This window comes from Papaver somniferum, chromosome 5, assembly GCF_003573695.1.
Source record: "Papaver somniferum cultivar HN1 chromosome 5, ASM357369v1, whole genome shotgun sequence".
Classification (NCBI taxonomy): Eukaryota; Viridiplantae; Streptophyta; class Magnoliopsida; order Ranunculales; family Papaveraceae; genus Papaver; species Papaver somniferum.
The window spans coordinates 188,315,252-188,335,910 of record NC_039362.1 but is presented as its reverse complement, the minus strand read 5'-3'; the positions used below and the strand labels follow the sequence as shown (position 1 = coordinate 188,335,910).

The 20,659-nt window shown below is 37.5% G+C and overlaps 1 protein-coding gene across 2 annotated transcripts; it reads left to right on the top strand.

Moving 5' to 3' along the window:
- Window positions 1-1,795: 1,795 nt before the first annotated feature.
- On the top strand, window positions 1,796-3,607 carry LOC113278340 (auxin efflux carrier component 5-like). 2 transcript variants are annotated; one of them, XM_026527204.1, is made up of 5 exons: window positions 1,796-2,556; window positions 2,646-2,731; window positions 2,833-2,990; window positions 3,098-3,174; window positions 3,451-3,607. In XM_026527204.1, exons 1-5 carry the CDS (start codon window positions 1,886-1,888, stop codon window positions 3,518-3,520), a joined length of 1,062 nt encoding a protein of 353 aa, XP_026382989.1. In that variant the 5' UTR covers window positions 1,796-1,885; the 3' UTR covers window positions 3,521-3,607. The 2 variants fall into 2 exon arrangements, with proteins under 2 accessions (XP_026382989.1, XP_026382990.1); XM_026527205.1 differs by having other exon boundaries at window positions 3,098-3,179; window positions 3,451-3,599.
- Window positions 3,608-20,659: the final 17,052 nt, after the last annotated feature.

Genomic DNA, 20,659 nt, shown 5'->3' with positions numbered 1-20,659 from the left:
TCAACTACAATCCAGTCAGAAGTTCATTGGTAGTAGGCTAGTGTCTGTAGCGGCTTAATACAGTATGGTGTTCAAAGCTGGACTAGGTCCCATGGTTTTTCTACATTTGCGGTTTCCTCATTAACAAAACTTCTGGTGTCTGTGTTATTTCTTTTCTGCATTATATTTTGTTATATAATAGAAATATCACAGGTTGTGCGTTAATATCAATCAATTAGATAATCCAACCTTTGGTTGTTGATATAAATTGGTTGACACTTGAACATTGGTCTTTGGTACCGTTCAAGTTATTTCTCTTTATTCAATCGAGCTCGCAAATTCTTATTTGTTTGACTGCGGATTGAATTGAGAAATAAAAATATCGCTCTTTGATATACTTTCTTATAGATTGAGTAAGTCATCTCAGATTGCCAAACGAATTGTTGGGTGTGATTGTTGTACTCCCGCTTTTTCAATAACCACAATTGAACCACCACTTACAACACATGCCAATCTTAAGATTCCAATGGACGTTAAATCAACAACCTAATATGAATTTCAACACCTCTAGATAAATCTGTTACATCAACAGGTAACACAGATTTAAAATAAAAAATCACTTACTGATAAACAATTGGTGGTGCGACTTCTCAGAAACCCACAACAACACCAGAAACGCAGAATTGCAATCCCTAATTCTCTCTCTCGTCAGAACTTCAACCCAAAAACGCATAACTTCAACCCCCTCTCTCGTTCTCGCAAAACTTCAATCCCAGAAACTCAAAACTTCAATCCCCAACTCTGTCTCCTTTTCTCCCAAAACTTCAACCCAAAAATTAATAAAGAGTATTATTACATTAACTAGTAATTGGCCTAACACGCTAAGCTCCAACAGCGTACTACTACATTAGTTAAACAGGTTGTCGTGCTAGCCCAGCTACCAGCGAGCCTCATGAGGAACCATGCCAAGGCGGCCGAAGCGAATAGGGATTGTGATTATTAATAATGGATTTCTATAAAATAAGAGCCAATCATTGGCATGGCAAAGTCTAAAAAACTATAAAATATAAAAGAGAGAATGATTTTTTGCATTGGAGAATGCATTTGTAAAGAGAGAAGCTCAAAAATCCATGAATATTTGCATTCCCAAATGCAAAGAATCATTCTCTCTCTTATATTTTATAGTTTTTTACACTTTCCCATCCATGCACAAAATAACAAACCCTTTTTTATAATTATTATCCTTATTTTTATATTATCATGGATTTTTACCTGGCTATAAGTAGTTCAGTTGATCCGTATGTATACCAAGCAAAACCATGGACGCCTCCTGTTTTAGGTTGAGTGGCTCATTCTTTTTGCTCCACCGAGAAAAAGAGAGTCCATGCGCGTAAGCTGTAAAGTAGAAAAGTATTTTGGTACCGTTTGTTTTCTGACAGCAGCCAACATGCTATAAATAAATGTCTACATGTTGCGAAGCTCGTCAACATGCAGTCACCCATATTGAAGCTCTCTTGCGCCGCTTTGTATTACACAGGCTCGGATTGGAGCGTCGCCTCTTTCTACAATTGTACTTTTGATTTTCATTAAGAAAAAGAAATATTGTGTACCAATGAAAAGCTCAGCTATTAATTGTGGGATGTAGTTAAACCTCAGCTGTTAATTCAAAAAAGCAAACTAAGGATATAATTGATTAATTCTAAAATAAGCTCAGTGCTACTAATTTCCTGCGCACACGGAATTGCGGAAAGTGCTATCAATTCTCCAGTTGCCAACAACTCCATTTTGTGACCATTAATGACTATATAAGGCATAGAGTCATACTTACAAATCATTCCCAAGTCCCAACGATTTCCTTCTTCTTCCTCCTCCCATTACATAAATATATATTCAAGAACCCTGAAAGATGATGATCGGAATGGGTGATATATACAAGGTTGTAGTAGCCATGACACCTTTATATGTTGCATTAGTTCTAGGCTATGGTTCAGTAAAATGGTGGAAAATGTTTTCTCCTGAGCAATGCGACGCGATTAATAAATTCGTTTGTTACTTCACTTTACCACTCTTCACATTCCATTTCACTTCTCAAGTCGATCCATTCGGATGGAATTACAAATTTCTAGCTGCTGATGCAATATCAAAGGTCATAATTGTTATTGTTTTAGTTGCATGGGCAAAAGGAAGTAGTAACGGATGTTATACTTGGTTAATAACAAGTTTCTCATTATCAACTTTAACTAATTCTTTGGTCGTAGGAGTACCTATGTTAAAAGCCATGTATGGTGATCTTGGAGTTAACATTGTTGTTGAAAGTACTGTCTTTCAAGGGATAGTCTGGTTATCGACTCTTCTGTTCGTTTTAGAGTTTCGTAAGGCAAATGATTCTTCAAGTTTAAATATTGTTGATTCTCAGATGGTTAACGATTTAGAAAGAAATGACAATTCGGTTTCGGATACTACAATACCTAGACCTTCATTTTTGTCTATGATGAAAACTGTTTGTGTTAAGCTTATTCTTAACCCTAATGCTCAAGCCAGTGTCATTGGCATCACTTGGGCTTTCATCTCAAATAGGTATATAGCTTTTCATGCAGCTAATTATAATTTATCGCTATTTGTTGCAAAATTATTCAGAATTTGCCAATATTATTTTGAATTAACAGGTGGCATATTGAAATGCCGACCATTGTCGAGGAATCAGTATTGATCATGTCCAAAGCAGGAATTGGCTCAGCTATGTTCAGTATGGGTAAGGAAGATGAAACACGACTTCATAATTAATTATGGATGTAGAGTACTTAACTTAATCTGATTAATCTTTTTTTTTTTCTTTTTTTGTTTTGTATGCAGGTCTTTTTACTGCACTGCAAGAAAAAATTCTGGCCTGTGGGGTGCGCTTAACTTTATTCGGTCTGGTATTAAGGTTTATTGCAGGACCAGCTGCCATGGCAATAGGATGTTTGGCCGTTGGCCTGCGCGGTGATGTTTTGCGTGTAGCAATTGTCCAAGTACGTGTTCTTATTCATTGTTTGTCCACTCGCAATGTTTTTAATTTTCTTGCCCACTCGCACATTAATTTGGATTTCACTGATGAGATTTCTTTCCATTGCTGCAGGCAGCTTTACCACAAGCAATCGCATCGTTCATCTATGCAAAAGAGTATGGGTTGCACGCTGACGTGCTTAGCACTGCGTAAGTTATGTTTTTATTTATTTTGATTAGAAAGAACTCTATTTTAAATGAGCAAAAGCAGCATTAGAAAGAACTCTATTTTAATGGCTTTCACTATTTGTGGCCATCATATGCAAGTCATAACAGATGATGCTGATTGGGGAAAGTTGTAGATATGGTGAAACCATTTAGAAGTTTCTAAACTAGATAACAAGAACCGAAATTTTAAAATAATTTGAATTAAGTTTTGAGGGGGGAATACTAACTCTAACATTGTGTTTTTTTTTTTTTTTGCAGGGTGATAGTTGGAATCATTGTTTCCTTGCCTGTCTTAATTGTTTACTTCATAGCTCTTGGTTTTTTGTAGAGACAATAACATTTCCGGTATCTGTGTTAGATGTAATCTATATGTCATATTAATTATTATGAATGTAAGGTGGGCATTTTTTTTTTATAACCAACTACACTTGATGATTGTAATGGGCCATAAGTACTCATTACAATGATTTACTTCCCCCAACCAAAGGATATGAATTACTTCCCCCAACTAATTGGGGATATGAATTAAGGGGTGTTTGGGGATATGAATTAAGGGGAAGGATATGAATTACTTCTCCCAACCAATTGCGTAATTGGGGATATGAATTACTTCGCCCAATCAAAGGTGTCTGCAAAGGGGTGTTTTTTGGGCTGAAAATACTAAAACACCCTTAGATTAATTTAAAAACATTATGGAAAGACTGTTATACCCTTTCAACTAAAACATAAAATCAAAAACCAAATCATTTATACCCCATTCTACACTATCAGTTCCGGCACTCATTAGGTTAGGGTTTCGAAAAAAAATTTCTTCATCTTCTTCATCGTTCATACCATCGTTCTTCATCGATTAAAACCAACCCATAAGAATGCCTCCAAGAAAGAAACCAGATGCCCAATCGAAATCAAAATCGATTGCTCAACAGAAATTAAAAAAAAAAGGCTTGCTTTGATTGCTCAAGAGCAAGAATACAAAGAACAAGAGTTATCGGACGATCAACTACTCAGAAATATGGCTTATGTGAGAAGGCAAGTCATTTAAAACTGTTTAGTTAGTGTTACAATCGATTTGTAACTATGGGTTTGGGTCAAAATCGCGAAACCCTAACTGAAACAGTTGAGTTTCAGTAGTTCCGACACTCAATGTCGTATGAATACCACACTGGAAATCAGTATCGGCATTCAATCTAGGATGAAGACCACACCGGTAGTCAGTTTCGGCATCTAATTTAGGTTGAAGACTGCACCGGAACTTAGTTTCAGCATTGTATTTAGGATGAACACCACTTCTGAACCTAGTACCGGCATTGATTTTAACTTTTACGAGTACGCCGGTAGTAAGCTTCTAATAAACAGAAAATCGTAGGATTTTTTTATTTGTACCGGCGTACATTTTAGGTTAGATTCCATGACGGTACTTGAGTTTTGGTATCCAGAAGCTTTAGAACTACTACCGACATCCTCGAATTTTTTTTAATGCCGATACTGTATTCCGGCATTTGTTTTTATTTTACGTAGCTGCCGGTACTGGTGTTTTCTTATCCAGGAATTTCCTATAGTGTACCGACATTCTAAAAATTTATTTGTCAATGCCGGTAGTTACTCCCGGCATGTAATCGTTTGAATTTATAATGCCGGTATTAGCTCCAGGCATGTTAGATATTTTTTTCAGGATGCCGGTAGTGATGATTCTATGCCGTAAGTTGGTGTATCTATGCCGGCATTATAAATGAAAGTTAGTTGTCTTATATTTATTTCGTGCTTCTTTTGAAATACATCTAAAGCAAAGGAAGCTAAAGCAAATGAGGCTAACAAAGGAAAAGCTAAAGATGATGTCACTAAGAAAAGAAGGAAGGATGATCTTGATACTCCTCGGTCTCTGCCTCCTCGAGGGAAAGACCAAGGACGCAAAATCCAATTGGGGGCTGATACAAGAGGTGAAGTTTGAGAGAGTGGTCGTGACCGTAGTAAATCGTAATCCGTGAATTTACCGGAGCAGTTGAGGAGGAAGATGAGAAATATGAGCAAGATGAAGAGGAAAGTGAGGAGGAAGATAATGAGATTGATCCAACTCAATTAGAAAACCAAAGCCAAGGAGTAGTGGAAGAAGGTGGTCCAAGTCAACAACCCACACAAGGCAAGGGGAAAGGCAAATGAAAAGTAAAAGTTAAAGGTTCGCACATTCCTCATGTTGATGACATGATACCCGACCTTGATCGCGGTAAAATTTGGGACGCAGCTTCTCTTGATCCTGGGTATCTATTTAGCTACAAGGACTCGTGGGCTCGTACTATATATCAAACTATGTAAGAATTTCTATCTCGTGCATATGTATTGTTTTGTATTTATACAAAATCTCTTAATCGTATTATCTCCTAATTGTAGGATCATACGAAGGTTGTGCGTGTTTGACGAAACCAAGCCACGGCTCATTGGGATTTGCCTAAGGAGCATGAAGAGGTTCAAGCAATAGTTAAGGATTCTGGTCTATATCCTTTGGTTGAAAATTATGTGAAGCCAGATATTGTGACATTCAATTTCTTCGTCGAAAGGTATCATGGTGAATCAGATACCATGCACTTTCCGTTTGGCGAGATGACCTTGATCCCTGATGATGCTCAGAACACTCTAGGCTTGAGTGTTACCGGCAAATCAATTGTAGAAGGACATAATCATTCGTTTGAGCTAGAATGGACGAAGTTGCACGAGCTTACGAAAAAGTTGCTTGGTTGGGACTACAAAACTTATGTGGAAAGCTTCTATGTATCTAAGATTAGTAGGACAAAGACCATCAAGCTGACCCTGCTTAAGGAGAAGTTTCAAAACTCATAGGAAAGAAGTTTGAAGGATGGATGGGACCCCGCACAGATTCGTTATACAGCTGTTGCGTACCTGTTATTCATCTTGGGCACTAGGGTATTCCATGACACTAGTGGTAACAGGGTTAGTGCAAACTACCTTCAATACTTGGATCCGTTGGAAGATGTCTTTAGCTATTCTTGGGGCACCGTGGTAATGGCACATTTGATGACGGAGATGAGAAGGGCCTCTAAGGCGGTTACAAACCAATTTGTCGGGAATTTCACTCTACTCCAGGTAATTTTGTTTTTAAACTTAGGTTCTTATTTATATTGTTCACATGTACCCTTATCATGAACTTAGAAACAAAATTTCTGATTTTTATACGTATCATTTCATATTTGTATAGGTGTGGGCTTATGAACATTTCCCAACATTGTTCAAGGACAACCCCTTCTTGAAGTTTAATCCCGTTGATGACCCCGAGGCGCCTAGAGCCAAGAGATAAGAGTTCAACAGCCATCCGAAGCCCGGTAAAGATCATCGACTGATAAAAATGAGATTAGCTCTGGACGCGATGACTACCAAAGATGTTGTGTTCGACCTTTACAAGGAGGCTAGATAAAACCTCCAATATTTGAGGTTTTATAACGTTGCATTTTACAATGGGCCTTTGTTCCACCCAAAGGGATACATTATGGCTGATCCTCGAAGTGTGATGCGGAAACTTGGATACAAGCAATTACCCTCCTTCATGACAACCTCTACTGAAAGGTATCAGCTTGACCTTTTTGTGTCCATGACAAGTTCCACACGGTTGAGGGTAGAGTATGATCCAATTCCAGAACCAACATATTGGAGGGATAGAGAACCACGTCGTTTGGTAGATACTAGTAATTGGGAGCTTGCGATCAACGGTGATGAAGCCGATCCCGCCTACATTGGTAATTACTTGGAATGGTCACATCCTTTTGTCGTGCGCCCGGAAGACGTCGAAGTTCCAACCCAGAAAAACTCTCCCGTTCCAACTCCTATAGAGGCACCACCTACGATGACCCAACTTAATAAGACCGTTGGATTTCTAGTAAGTATTGTTAATTGCTTAAACGTTTAATGTATACATAATTTTATATTAGCATATATATACTAATTATGTGTTGTATGTATGAAACTAGCGGCGTCGGCTTGGCAAGTTGAAGAAGATGTTAGGTTGCAAGTACGAGGAAGGAGAGGTGCTATCCCTTGAAGAAATGAATGAAGTCGTGGAAAACTTGATAACATTGAAGACCCAAGTGAAAGAACTTTGTTTGGGGAAAGAAGGAAGGTGCCCGTTTCCAAGAAGCAAAAGACCAAGTGATGAACTCTATAGTTGTGTTTCATTATTTGGATGGTGGTTGTTATGTTTTGAATAATTTCTGACATTGTTGAAATCCATAGTTATGTTTTGGGTTGAACTCATTATTTGTTTGGTTTACTTTTGGTTTTTGATCCTTTGATGAAGAACATTTAAGCATGATTCAGTTGTTTGGTTTATGTTGAACATGTTTAGATTTCTAGTAAAAGGTTGTCTGTAAGTTTTCTTTACACGAGAAGCGCCGGCATTCAAATGTTTAAGTTCCACATCACCGGTATTGGTTCCGGCATAAAAATGTTCTATGCCGCCATTTGTACCGACACGGAACAAATTACTCCAAAACCATGCCGGGCACAATGGATGAAAATGACCAAGTTTATGTGTAGTTCCGACATTAAAAAAATTATTGAATCTACGCCGGAATTCTGATTTTTTTACTCTTGCACATTTTTGCATAATTCCGGCATTGTATGTTGATAAATATACTATGCCGGTATTGTTTATAAATAGGTTACGAATGTTATATTTATTTCATTTCTAGATAATCTATTACATTAGATTCCAAACTTTAAATTAAAACATACTAAAACATGGTAATGGAGCACTTTTGGTTTAAGATGATCTCCTATTTAGTAATCCATCCCTTTTCAAAAATTGCGGAACCTTTGAGCCTTTCGCGAATCTCTTCGAAGACATCGTCCGGAAGGGGGGTGTCAAGGACCATCTTCATTGGCTTTTCTTCTCTTTCAACATATTCCTTTCCCTTCATGTAACACCCATCACACCCATCGATAGGCTTGCATTGGCCTTTGTGGTTTTCTATTGATTCTGCTAGTTCAACAGGTTTGTCAAACCATTGAAACTCATCGCATTGTGGGTAATTCAAGCACCTTAGAAACTCTTCCATTTTCAGCATCATCAGTTTTAGCAATCCAAAACCCGCGTGTCCCATCACAGCTTCTACACTTTAATTAGATAAAAGGACAATCCATGGATAGATGAGAAGGTGACTTGCAAATTTGACACCTGCAATGATGATTCTGTAAGAGAACATTATATTAGTTATGCGTCATAGTAGTGAAGATTTTAATTTTCCATATATTGTTAGTAGTGTTCAATCTACTTACTTTGCAAATAGAGCTTGATGATGAATCTCCCATCGCTTGTGAACTTCAACCGTGCTTGATTGATCTATTTCTTGAGAGAAGGATTTTTGTTATTTGGTGGGTGCTTTGTGTTTATTTTTCCAAAGGAATGGGGGGTATTATATAGAAATGAATCTCTAACGGTCATATTTTTCAAAAAACTAGCCGTTTTTTTTTTTTGAAATTCACAAATACCGGCATTGTCGCAATAATATATTTAATGCTGGTATGTTCTACCGGCGCTAAATCATGTTGTTCAACGATGCTGGTATAAGTTGCATATTTCGCTGTGAAGAAATTCACTAGTTACGACATTAACATCTAACGGTAAATTATACAGGTACTGGGGGCCGGCATCCTATGTCACATTTACTTCTATGCCGGAGTTTGGGTGATTTCAAAAAAAATAGTCGTCGAGGTTTTTCTCTATATAAAGAGAGCTGATACTTGGACCCAAAAGCCCAAAACTCGTGTTTTCTTATATATCTCCTTGAGCCTCTTAACTTAGGAACCCTAAATCCTAGAATAATCCTCTACAAATAGCTAAGTATAGTACCTAATCCCACATACAACAAATGGCATCATTCGAATCCGAGGAAGATTTAGCAATCACCCAAGCATGGTACGCCGAAACTCGTCCTTCAACTATAGATAACAGCACGCGGGATTCCATGTGGTTGAAGATTTTTAACAAATTTATTCACGATTACGGTAACCCGAAAGGAAGAACTGCTCAACAAATCGAGCAACGACACGACATCATCCTAAATGTGGTAGTTGAGTATCCAAAAATGAAACACCGGATCGAGCACGCTACTCGCAATAGACTGTCCCCTCAACAACTTGTAAGTATCTTTATGATAAATTCGAAACAATCCACTCTTTTTCAAATTTTATGTAACAATCTAAGTTTTTGTGTTGTTTTTGTAGTATGAAGCCGTGAAAACTTGTTACTTACAGGAAAAGGGAGAAGCATTCATGTTTGATGCCAACGTGAACCACGTTATAAGCAAAGTCACGGAGTACCACCAGCTGGGTGAATCGCAGACGGATTCTTCCTAAGAAGATTGATAGGTTTAGTGGTTTTTGGTTAGGGTTTTAGGGTAGTTTTTGTTAAGGTTTTGTTGGTACATCTCTATGTAAACCCTCACGAGACTAAACTCGTCCACTTGGGTCACTAGGTGGTTTAAAGGATTGATGCACGTGCTAAGTGCATTCGTGCTTCCTGCGACAAGAATTACATTTGAAATAAATTATAGTTCTGGCTTACATCGTTAACATAATTCAATAATGTTATACCTGCGGCATAGAAACTATATATTATTTTATACCGGAATACGGTGTCAAAATTCTGTATGCAGTAAACCATATTCCGACATTGAATTTATATACAATACTGTGTTGGTTTACACTACTGGCATGGTCGAACATCTTCCGTTAACTGCCGTAATTGAACATTCAATGCATAACGACTATTTTTTTTAAACCATAAACCAGTAAAGACCATTTCCGGCGTGGAATCTAAGTTACTGACAGTGCCGGAATGATAAAGTGGAAAAGAGTCGTTGTGTCCTCATATATTTAAAGTGGATACACCTACTGCAGTTGATATCTCAAAAAAAACAAAAAATAGGTGAGCTCCAACACATTTCTCTGATGGCAAATCAATCACCAACTACCGACTTCATAGAATTTTTATATGAAAAAAATTATCCACTCCGATAGGGAATCAATCATCATCTACCACCAACTCAATTTTCCATGATACTAGAAAAACTTAGAAGGAAGGAGCAAACCACCAAGTCAATTGCCGCAATGGAAGAAGAGATACTTAGAAGGAAAAGAGTATAAGAAGAGGCAGCAATAGAAGCAAAATATCGCAAAGAAACTAAAGAGATATATGAACGTGTAAAACAAGCGAAGATAGAAGCGGATGTTGAGGAAGAAACCCAATGGAATAAAAATTACTACATAGTATGGGATCTCCCGGAAGATCACCGCCCTTCAAACCTTTTTTGGGGTCTTGTTGAGGATGGTCTTTAAATGCCGAAGTTTGTGGATGGTAAGTGCAAGAAACGCAAAATGGATTACGGGGATATGTTTATAGCGAATTGCACAATTGCCCTCATAAAATTATGTCGCAAATACAACGAGTTTCTCGCAAGATTCATAGGGAATAGGTATCAAGCTCAGGACGCATATACCAATTGGATAAAAGAGCCTTTTAGGCATTTCGAAGCTTCATTGTTTTTTTTCCAGAAACGGCATGGTCGAAATTGTAAGAACGATGCCGGTATACTTATTTCTTTTCTGGACCAAAGGAATTTAGAATTCCGGCATGTATTCGCTTTTCTCGACAATGCCGGTACTCTTTCTTTTCCTCACACATAAGTGATTTGTATAGAATTCCGGCATTACTAGGAAGTTAATTTCAACGTCGGCACTAAACCTGATAACTCTGTGTACTTATGGTTCTTTTCCAGCATAAAAGAAAAATGACTTTCTAAGCCAGAATCATTTCCCGGCATTGTAAAGTTTGAACTAATTCATGCCGGCATGTCGTAGCATATGATTTAATTATTACAATTCAAACTTCCAAAAGAACAAAAGGTCGCGTAGAAGTGAACCACACATTTCCAAATTACTCTTCATCACTTTCTAATTTATGAATAGGAATTTCTCCCTTCTCCGGGTTAATTGATAGCTTCAACGCATCCCACAATTCGTGGTTCTCCTCATACAATTTCATCCATTCCTCCGAGTGATTAGGGACTATATCCTTGTTTTTAGTCAACGAACAAACCGGTGGCAATGGACAATTTTTCTTGAGCTTCATAATAATGAAATGATTAACGAACGCCAAGACAACTCTTCTCTTCTTAAGAGATCCTTCGCACTTTTGCCACTTTGGCGTATAAGTTTGTTCGGTGGGAGGAAAATAATGAACAACACAGTTAAATGTATCAGCCACAAGATGCCCACAAAACGGCATTTTCATCCAATATTCAGTAGGAAGGAACTTCATCTCGTGCTCTGGCCCTAACACCTGAGCATGCAAACTATCAAACCCTTCGTCATCATCTACCAATTGTTCGTAACAGCTCTTCTTTTTCATAAGTTGCTCGGCCATCCTCTTTTTAGCGTATCAGCATGGTGTCATCCCTTTACTAACCGCCGTCTCAAATATTCCTAATTGTTCGGTCACGGCATGATAGCCACAATTTCAATCTCCATCGACATCATCCGTATATACAATATACTCGCGAATAAACTCGGGAAGTTGGTCTACATAACCTTCTGTTTTGGTATGGTAATGTCTATAAGTCTTGCCTGTTTTGGAATCCTTATACATCTTCATATTACCAATTTGCAGCTTAATTATATCCATTCCATCCTATGCAATCTCTACACTTCTAATGTCTTCGGTATGTGTTGGGAGTCCGTACTTCATTGGCATAGCCCTTCGCTTTTTAAAAAGGACTATTCACCATCGTGTTGTTGATGACTAGGCATTGGTCACTTACCTTTGCTATCACTTATCTTTGGCTCGATTTCAGAATTTTCAGCTTGATGTACTTGACTTGATGTAGGTTCCTTATTCGGCCTTTCATTTTTGATATGCAAAGCCGCCCCTTCGACTATGGGTGTGACTTCGGAATGATCTCCTTATTCAATCATTGTTGTTACCTTCCTAGGCCTACCCCTTTTCTTTCTAACCTCCGCTACATCGACTCTAGGCGTGGCATCCGCTTCCTAGGCTTATTGTTCTTGTTCCATCAATACGGGTACCTTCATCGGCCTACCCCTTTTCTTTGGAACCGACACTTCATCGTCTTGTGGTGTTGATACGGAATCCGTCATTTGTTCTTGACTTGATATCGGTAACTTCTTCGGCCTACCCCTTTTCTTTGGAACCGGCACTCTATCGAATTTTGGTGTGGATACGGAACTCCCCGTTTGTTATTGACTTGATGGCGGTTCCAAAACCGGCCTACCCCTTTTCTTTTGAACCGGTGCTTCCACGAACCTTGCTTCTGAAAGCTCACATCCGGTTGGGTGTCGTTTCTTACTTTCCTCGTCTTCACATTCCCGTTGACTCATTCCTTTCAATTTTTTCCTTTTTTTTCTCCTTGTGGTTTTAATTTGTGGTCTACCGGGCGGATCTCCCTTTGTTGGCTCTTAACTTTGTGATATCCATGGGTGTGTAATTAGCCTTAGTTGGCTCAACAATACTTGTCGGCTATCCGAGTTGCCACGTGATTAAGCTTCATAGAATTTCTTTGCTTCGGGAGTACCCATGGTGATTGTCAGGGAGCTTCCGCAGGGGGAGGGTCGAAAGATAATTGCTTCCAAAACGGACCAATAACATCAATAGGTATCACTTCTTCATACTTCACAAGAATATAACGACACGGAAGCCCCAACGAAGACATGTCGGGACAAATACACACATCACCCGGTTTGCCGTAGTTTATCTCCATTTCCATTTGTTTAATCATATGTTTTATTGCCCGTTGCGAGACGTTGAATTCTATTCCTTGGAGAAATTTACCATATCGAAAATGTGATGTCATCCTTTCCATCGAGCTTTTCTCAAAAGCCTTCTTGATCCTATCGATATCATCCTTAAAGTATTGTTCAAATGCCTCGGTGACCGTAACCATGTTTCCTTGGACGGACTGGATGAGATCTTTAAATCTCCCATGAGCGGACTCCGCTATACTATTTGATTCATTCCCGTGGTGTCTATACTGATTTTTCCATGCACGCACAAATTTTTCCTTGAACTTATCCAACAATTTATCCCGACAATATGACACGACACTTGGATACACTTCGTTATATTTTGCAGTAAGCATGTTCAATCTATTTTCATATATATCTTCGGTAAGAGACCAATAAACTTTCTCCTAATCCTTTAGAAATTCCAACCACTTTTTATGATTTTCATCGTGTTCTTTGTCCACGGCTCTTTAATCTTTCCTCTTTCATCTTCTTCTTCTTCGGGTGATAGTTTCTTCTTGCGAACATCTTCCTCTAGTTGATCATCTATTCTCTTCTTAATATCCGCCTTAGAGGGTTCAAACAAAGAATGAAAATGTTTTGTCATATTTTGACGTATATGATACGTACATAGGAAATTTTGTGCATCCGAAAATACGTCGGTATAGCATTCATTAGTGCGTCATCTTGTTCGATTATGATGACCCTCGGAAATTGATTTTCCGGGAACAATAATTTCAATTGTCGTAATGCCCAATGATAATTGTAATCCCTCTCGTTTTCCATTAAACACCAAGCCAATGTGAATGATACCTTTACGATGTTTCCCCCACGATGTTGAACAACGACATGTTGTATTTGTTTGTCTTGTAGGTGCAATCCATCATAAGAACACCACAACATGTATGAGCCAATTGTGAATGCAAAGGATGCGCAATGAATATTTGAAGTGGCTTGTTGTCCGGTCCTCTTTTAATGATACACGTATAGTTGTGATCCCAAGCTATCTTCTCAAATTCTTGCATAACGGTCCTCCCTTCCCATTCCACCCATCTAATAGTTTCTTGCGCGCTATAGATTGTACTTAGAGAAGAAACGTTCGTGTTACCCTTTTCCTTGAAGCCTCTGAGAATCACTCGTGGTTTGATACATGCTTTGGTCATTCTCTTTACATCATCGAATTCATGAGGTTTTAGATTCGCGACTAGGGAGTGACCAACAAAATCTTTCGGATCCCGGTGGTTATCACGGCGAAACCACACCGTACAATCCCATTCATTTTCATTGGTTTCTTTGTATCTTAAATAGAATACAAGCTTAAAGGGGCAATCATCCTTCCTCGTACGAGTCTTGTATACCATATTAGTCTTTTTTGGATATTCATAATCCTTTCTCTTATGGCTATCCTTCTTATTATATTTCCCACTTCTCTCGCAAACGATCTCAAAACGATAATCTGAACGTTGGGTATTCCTCACCAACACACATATGTGTTTAAAGTGCCGTCTCTTTTTTCCAAGCAATTGCTTCCTCTGGAGATTTTATTCCCTACATGAGGACAACAATGGAAGATTATAAGGTTCATTACAAGCAATCCCCACATAAAGTTTTAAAGACTAGGTGAAAAGTATTGTTTGGTAACATACCAGAGGTATTTTATAGTATTCGGACATATCTGGACCAAGCGGTTTGGAATTTGTTGGATCAATGTAGGGAACAATCTAAGGATTGAATGAAAAGAAAATTGAATTAGTTCACAAAAAAATTAAATTACTATACTAGTTCTGGCATGCTCGACGACACTTCCGCCAAAATAACCAAAGACGGAAACAAGTGCCGGCCTTCAAGAATAATGTTCCCGTATTTCGTAAATAAACTTGAAAAAGAGGACCTAATTTTAGAACTACCGGCATTGTATTTTCATGAATATTAATGCCGGAAAAGATAATACCGGCATGCACGATCCACAAGTATTGAAGCCGGAACATGGCCTCGGCATGGTCGATAAATTTAACACCAAGCCGGAAAACTACTACCAAAGTGACTAATTTCTGGATTTTTTTAGTGGTACCGGCATTCTTAAATAAGTAAGGTCCCAAGCCGGTAGACGCTTCCGGCATGGTACTTAATTTTCAAACCATGCCGGTATTTTGTGTCGGCGTTCTCGATACTTTTATACCACGCCGGTACTTAAGTTCAAAAATCTTTAACTCCTGGATGTTTTTCTTGTGGTACTGGCATGGAAAGTTAAGAGCGAACATGCCGGTTTGAATATTCCAGGGAATATTCGGTGGTAGGCAAAAAGTTTACTGCGTGCCGGCATGTATTTCGTGGTTGAAGACCACGCCGGCAGTTGATTCAAAATGGGGGATATTTGGTACCGACATGCAAATAGTATCAATACCATGCCGGGTATGGGTGTTCCGGCGTGGTATTCATACTACGTGTATGCCGGTACCAAGCTTTTTCAGAGAAAAAAATGGCGGTTTCAAAAAAAACAATCAAATTTTCGACCTCTTTGAAGCATTACCTGTGTGTTGGGGTTGCTTGTATGTTGAACATGTTTACTTTTTTGGGTTGGTTCTTCATAAAACACTTCATGCTCACGAAAATCATGATCCAAGGGTGTTGGTTCATCATATAACTCCAACTGTGAGTTTTTATCATTAACTGAAGATTGAAGATATGATTGTTGTTATAGTTGAACTAAAGATTCAACAGCTGCAATTCTCTCCTCACAATCATCTTCCATTTTCACAAAAAAAAATCCACCCAAAAATATTTTTCCCTCCTTCTACTCTCACCTCCCTCACACAAATTCAAATAAAAATGCACACTAATCTATCCCCAAATACTTAAGATTTTACTAATTATTATTAATCACTAAGCGTGATTAGTAAAGGCTATATTAGGAATTAAAAAAATAATTACATAAGGGGTGATCCAGATTTGATATTAGGATCCCTATTTTGTCATGTAGCTATATCCCTAATTAATTTCCATATCCCCCAATTGCACGTTCCATACGAACACTTAATGATTGTGTTCATTTACATTAACTTAACGCTTCAATTAGCGCTTAGTAAATCGTTTATCAACGGTTTTTGTTACTTTGTGTTTCATCTACTCCCAAAACGTCACATAAGTGTTGTAATTTATAACCGGAATGCTCACTCCGGTGAGATAAGCACCCTACAAAGTGATTGTTGGTAATTTTAATTCGACAGTAGTAAGTAGATCTTAATCATCTACCTTTGGGGCTGTGAAGCTCACAAGTACGTATGGGCTTTTAAAGATTGATCGAAAACTTGAAAGTACGAGTAAGCTCAGGCCCAAAACGATGAAAATACTACCCTTTTTTTCTTGAAATGAAAGGTTTAATTGATTAAGGAGAAGAGTTTACATAATTTTTGTCCCGTTGAAGCTGATCTAAGATGCCAAGAGTAGGAGGTAATAACCAGACTCCACTCATTCTATCTACTCTTGCAGACTTTGACAGAATATCTGCTATTTTGTTTTTCTCTTTTGGCACATAGAAACAGTGTCAAGAGTTAAAACTACTAAATAACTATTTTTCTTTTTTGGCACATAGGAACATTGCCAAGAGTTAAAACTACTGAATAACATTTAAACATCTAAAATTAAATTTCTGATTCTCCAATCTGTGTTGAAAGAAACTTTGTTCACAACAACCACTACCAGTTTTGAGTCCAATTCAAATTCCACCTTCTCCAGATTTTGGTCCTTTGCCCACTATATCTCCTCTCATAGTCCCATACATTTAGCATGCTCCGGACGCAATGCATTTGCTAAGTAGACGCATTTTGAACCCCCAATGAGTACCTGAAAAATCACGAATGCTAGTCCAATGCCACCAGTTTTTATTGTAGTTAAGAAAAGAACCATCACAATTTATTTTAAAAGTGCCTCTCGGATGAGGACACTAATGCAGACTATCACTGTTTTGTGGTATAGGTTGTCTACAACTAGAAAAAGTCTAGTTTCCAAATTCATCTATCTCTTTTCTGCACTGCTGTATGATTTTCTCAGGAGTTGAATTTCTTCCTTGAAAGAACTTGTCACATCTTTCTGTCCATATGCACCATGTTACAATCACTATCTTGCAGATTTCCTCTTCTTTAATCCTTTTATCTAGTAGTTTATCCATCCAGGTACAGAACCATTCTTGAGAGATACTACCTTGTTGAATATGGATTCCCAATATAGAAAACCAGGCTGATTTAGCCGGAGTACACTCCAGAATGCAATGCAAGTTTTAGTAACTTGCGCACAAAAAGGATAGTTCACACCTCCATCTTATATAACATATGTAAGTTTGTCTCTTGTGGGCAGGATGTCTTTTACACATTTCTACAAGTACTGATTTATTCTTGGAAGAACTGGTAGTTAATTTCCATAACTTCTTGAAAATTTTCTTCATTCTTTGACCCACTGAATGAGTTGAGTTCTTTTCCTCAAACATTTTCATGTAATATGATTTAACTGAGAAAATGCCATTTCTTTCCAGAGTCCAGATCAATTTATCTTCATAATGAGGATGAATTGTGATATTAAGTATTAACCTTGCCGTATATGCCTTAAATAGGGAGAACATAAGATGATAATCCCATCTAGTTGTACCTTGTGAGAAAAGTTGATGACGATGAGTATAATTTAGATGGTTTGTAACACCAGTGTTAGGAGTTAGTAGACCATATAATTCCTCATTCCATATGTGCTTCCAGATCATGATCTTTTCCCACTTGCCAACACTCCAACAATTATATCATTTGATGAAGGGTAATTCAATGATGATGCTTCTCCAAGACCATGTTGAGTTACTGTAATTCTGAGCATTAAAGGCTTCCCCATCTGGATAATATTTAGCTTGTAGTGATTTAGCACATATTGAAGTATTGTCGGTACATATCTTTCATGTCAATTTAGCTAGAAAGGCTCTGCTGAATTAAGGGAAGTTCTCTAAATCACCTTCTTCTTTGGGTTTCTTTACAGCCCTCCATGTTATGAAATGCTTTCCCTTGTTACTTTTTTTGTTCCTCCAAAATTTCTGTTAGGTAGTATTCATCTTTGTGATGGTAGAATCAGGAACCTTGAAACTACTCATATGATTCACTGGGATAGCATTTGTTACATTCCTTGTCATGAAAGATCATGCAACTTCAGACATATTTATGCATCTTCATCTTGATAACCTAGTTTCCACTTTTTGTATGAGAGGATTAAATGGGATTTTCTTGTTCCTACCCACAAATAAAGGAAGACCCAAATAATTTTCTTCTTTAATGTCTAATTATCTGACTTGAAGAATGCCACTGATAATTTGACAGGAAGAAGGAATCATGTTTTACTGAAGAAAACTGCAGATTTATGAAAATTTATAAGCTGACCTGAACATGCACTAAATTCTTTAATCACTTGGAGAAGGTTGTTTACTTGAACAAGATTTTTCTTACAGAAGAGTAGACAATCATCTGCGAACAGTAAGTGATTTATTTTTGGAGCTGATCTTGAGATTTTCATGCCTGTAAGTTGATGAGTAATTTCATGATGATTTAGTTGTCGTGAAAAAGCTTTCATAGCCAGTTTGAATAGGTAAGGGGATAGTGGATCCCCTTGCCTAATACCCCTTGTAGGATTGAAAAAAGGAGAGCCATTAACCATAATTTCTACTTGAGTAGTACTAATACATTGATGGATGAGATGACACAACTTATCACAGGAGCCAAATTTCTTCAAAACTTCAATTAGAAAGTCTTTCTCTACTCTGTCAAATGATTTTGACATGTCCATCATCTTTAGAGCAAGATGTCTTGTAATTCTTCTTTTCTTATTAATAGCCTTAACTGGCTCTTGAACTAAGCAGATATTTCAGAAATTAACCTGCTAGGGACATAAGATGACTACATAGAAGAAATTATGTTAGACATATGGTTTTTTAATCTAAGAGTAATTATCTTGCATATGAGTTTGTAAACTGTGATACACAAAGAAATAGGCCTATAATCTTCTGGTTTGTGAGTTGTTGTGCATTAAGGAATTAATGTAATTCTTGAATAAACCTTTATCATTTTGCAAACATCCTTTTTAACTACTTGCCACTTAGATTGGTAGAAGACAGGGGGGAAACCATCTGGCCCTGGAGAAGTCCAAGGACCCATGATCATTAATTAATTAAAGAAACATATATTTCTTCATCAGATGGGGAATAAGCAGTCAGTTCTTCATTATCTTCATTAGAGATGCATGTTGGAATGTGTTGAACAAAGTGGTAGCTGTCAGCTGGGCTTTAAGTTGAGCTAATATTTTTGAAATGAGTTATGAAAAGACGAGGTTACCCAAATACACCACAATCTTTAATTTTTCCACCTATAAGTCCTCTTACCAAAAGTGATTGTCTATGGATAAATTCGAGACAATATGACAAATCGATATTCACACTTTGTGTGATCGTTTATGGATACGAGATCGAGACAATACATCAATCAAAGTGTGATTACTTGATAATAGGTTCGGACTTAACCAAACTCTATAGGATCACTATCAAGTAATATGGAGTTAACATTTGTGTATTTTACTTCTAATTACAATAAAAAATTATAATTACGGAAATAGAAAAGTAAAAGAACAACAAGATTTTGTTAACGAGGAAACCGCAAATGCAGAAAAACCCTGAGACCTAGTCCAGAATTGAATACTCTCAGAATTAATCCGTTATACAAAATCTAAACCAACTTCGTGTAGTTGAGACCAAGCAACTAAACCTAGTTCACTTAGTTTCTTTAGTATCCCTGCGCTTCTGACATTCAATAAGTGCACGCACTGGAACAATTCCTTTGGATCGTATTCCAAACATTAAAGGAACAACAAATCTGTTTGGTAACGACTCTATTGATTCTTTCTAGATATATATATCTCAAGTCATATGCAAAGGATCTTCTGTTTAAACTAATAAACTCCTTTGCCTGGTTAGATCAATCTATCCAACAACTACCGAAGTAGAAAAGTTTAGATTTGCAATCAATCAACATAGAATCTAACAAAAAACTATAAAGCAATGCCGATCTCACGCAACTAATTAATCGAATAAATCTGATTCTAGTTGGATCCCAGCCGATCAAGGTTTGTGCTACATAAAGATATGAGAAACGAAAAAGAAATCTTCTTCGTCTTCAAATCTTCTTTAATCTTCAATTAAACCTGCACAACACCACTTGAATCTCTTGTGATCAATCACGCACAGAACAAAATTTGTTAAAAATTGATTATCACAAGATGTCTTTAGATATACAAACAGTTCTAAAGATCCCGTTGATACTTCGATCTACTTTGAGTGAATCTTATATCAGAAAATAAGATTCTCAAGAATAAAAAAACTAGGTGCAATCAAAGTTCAATAACCATTAGTCAACCAAATCAATCAAAAACTAATAAACTTCAATTATCGAGTTTCCCACCAACGGTACTCGTAGAGATTATTGATCCCACAAAAGTCTTTAAACGAGCGGTCGTAAGAGATTTCGCTTAGGGTACCTTCCTCTCAGGATAGACGGCTCCACCAGAAACAACAAAAAGGTGAAGTTTGCCTGGCTCTTAGGATAGTTTTCAAGGAATGAAAACTTAGGTATTTATAGACCAAGGATGTTTG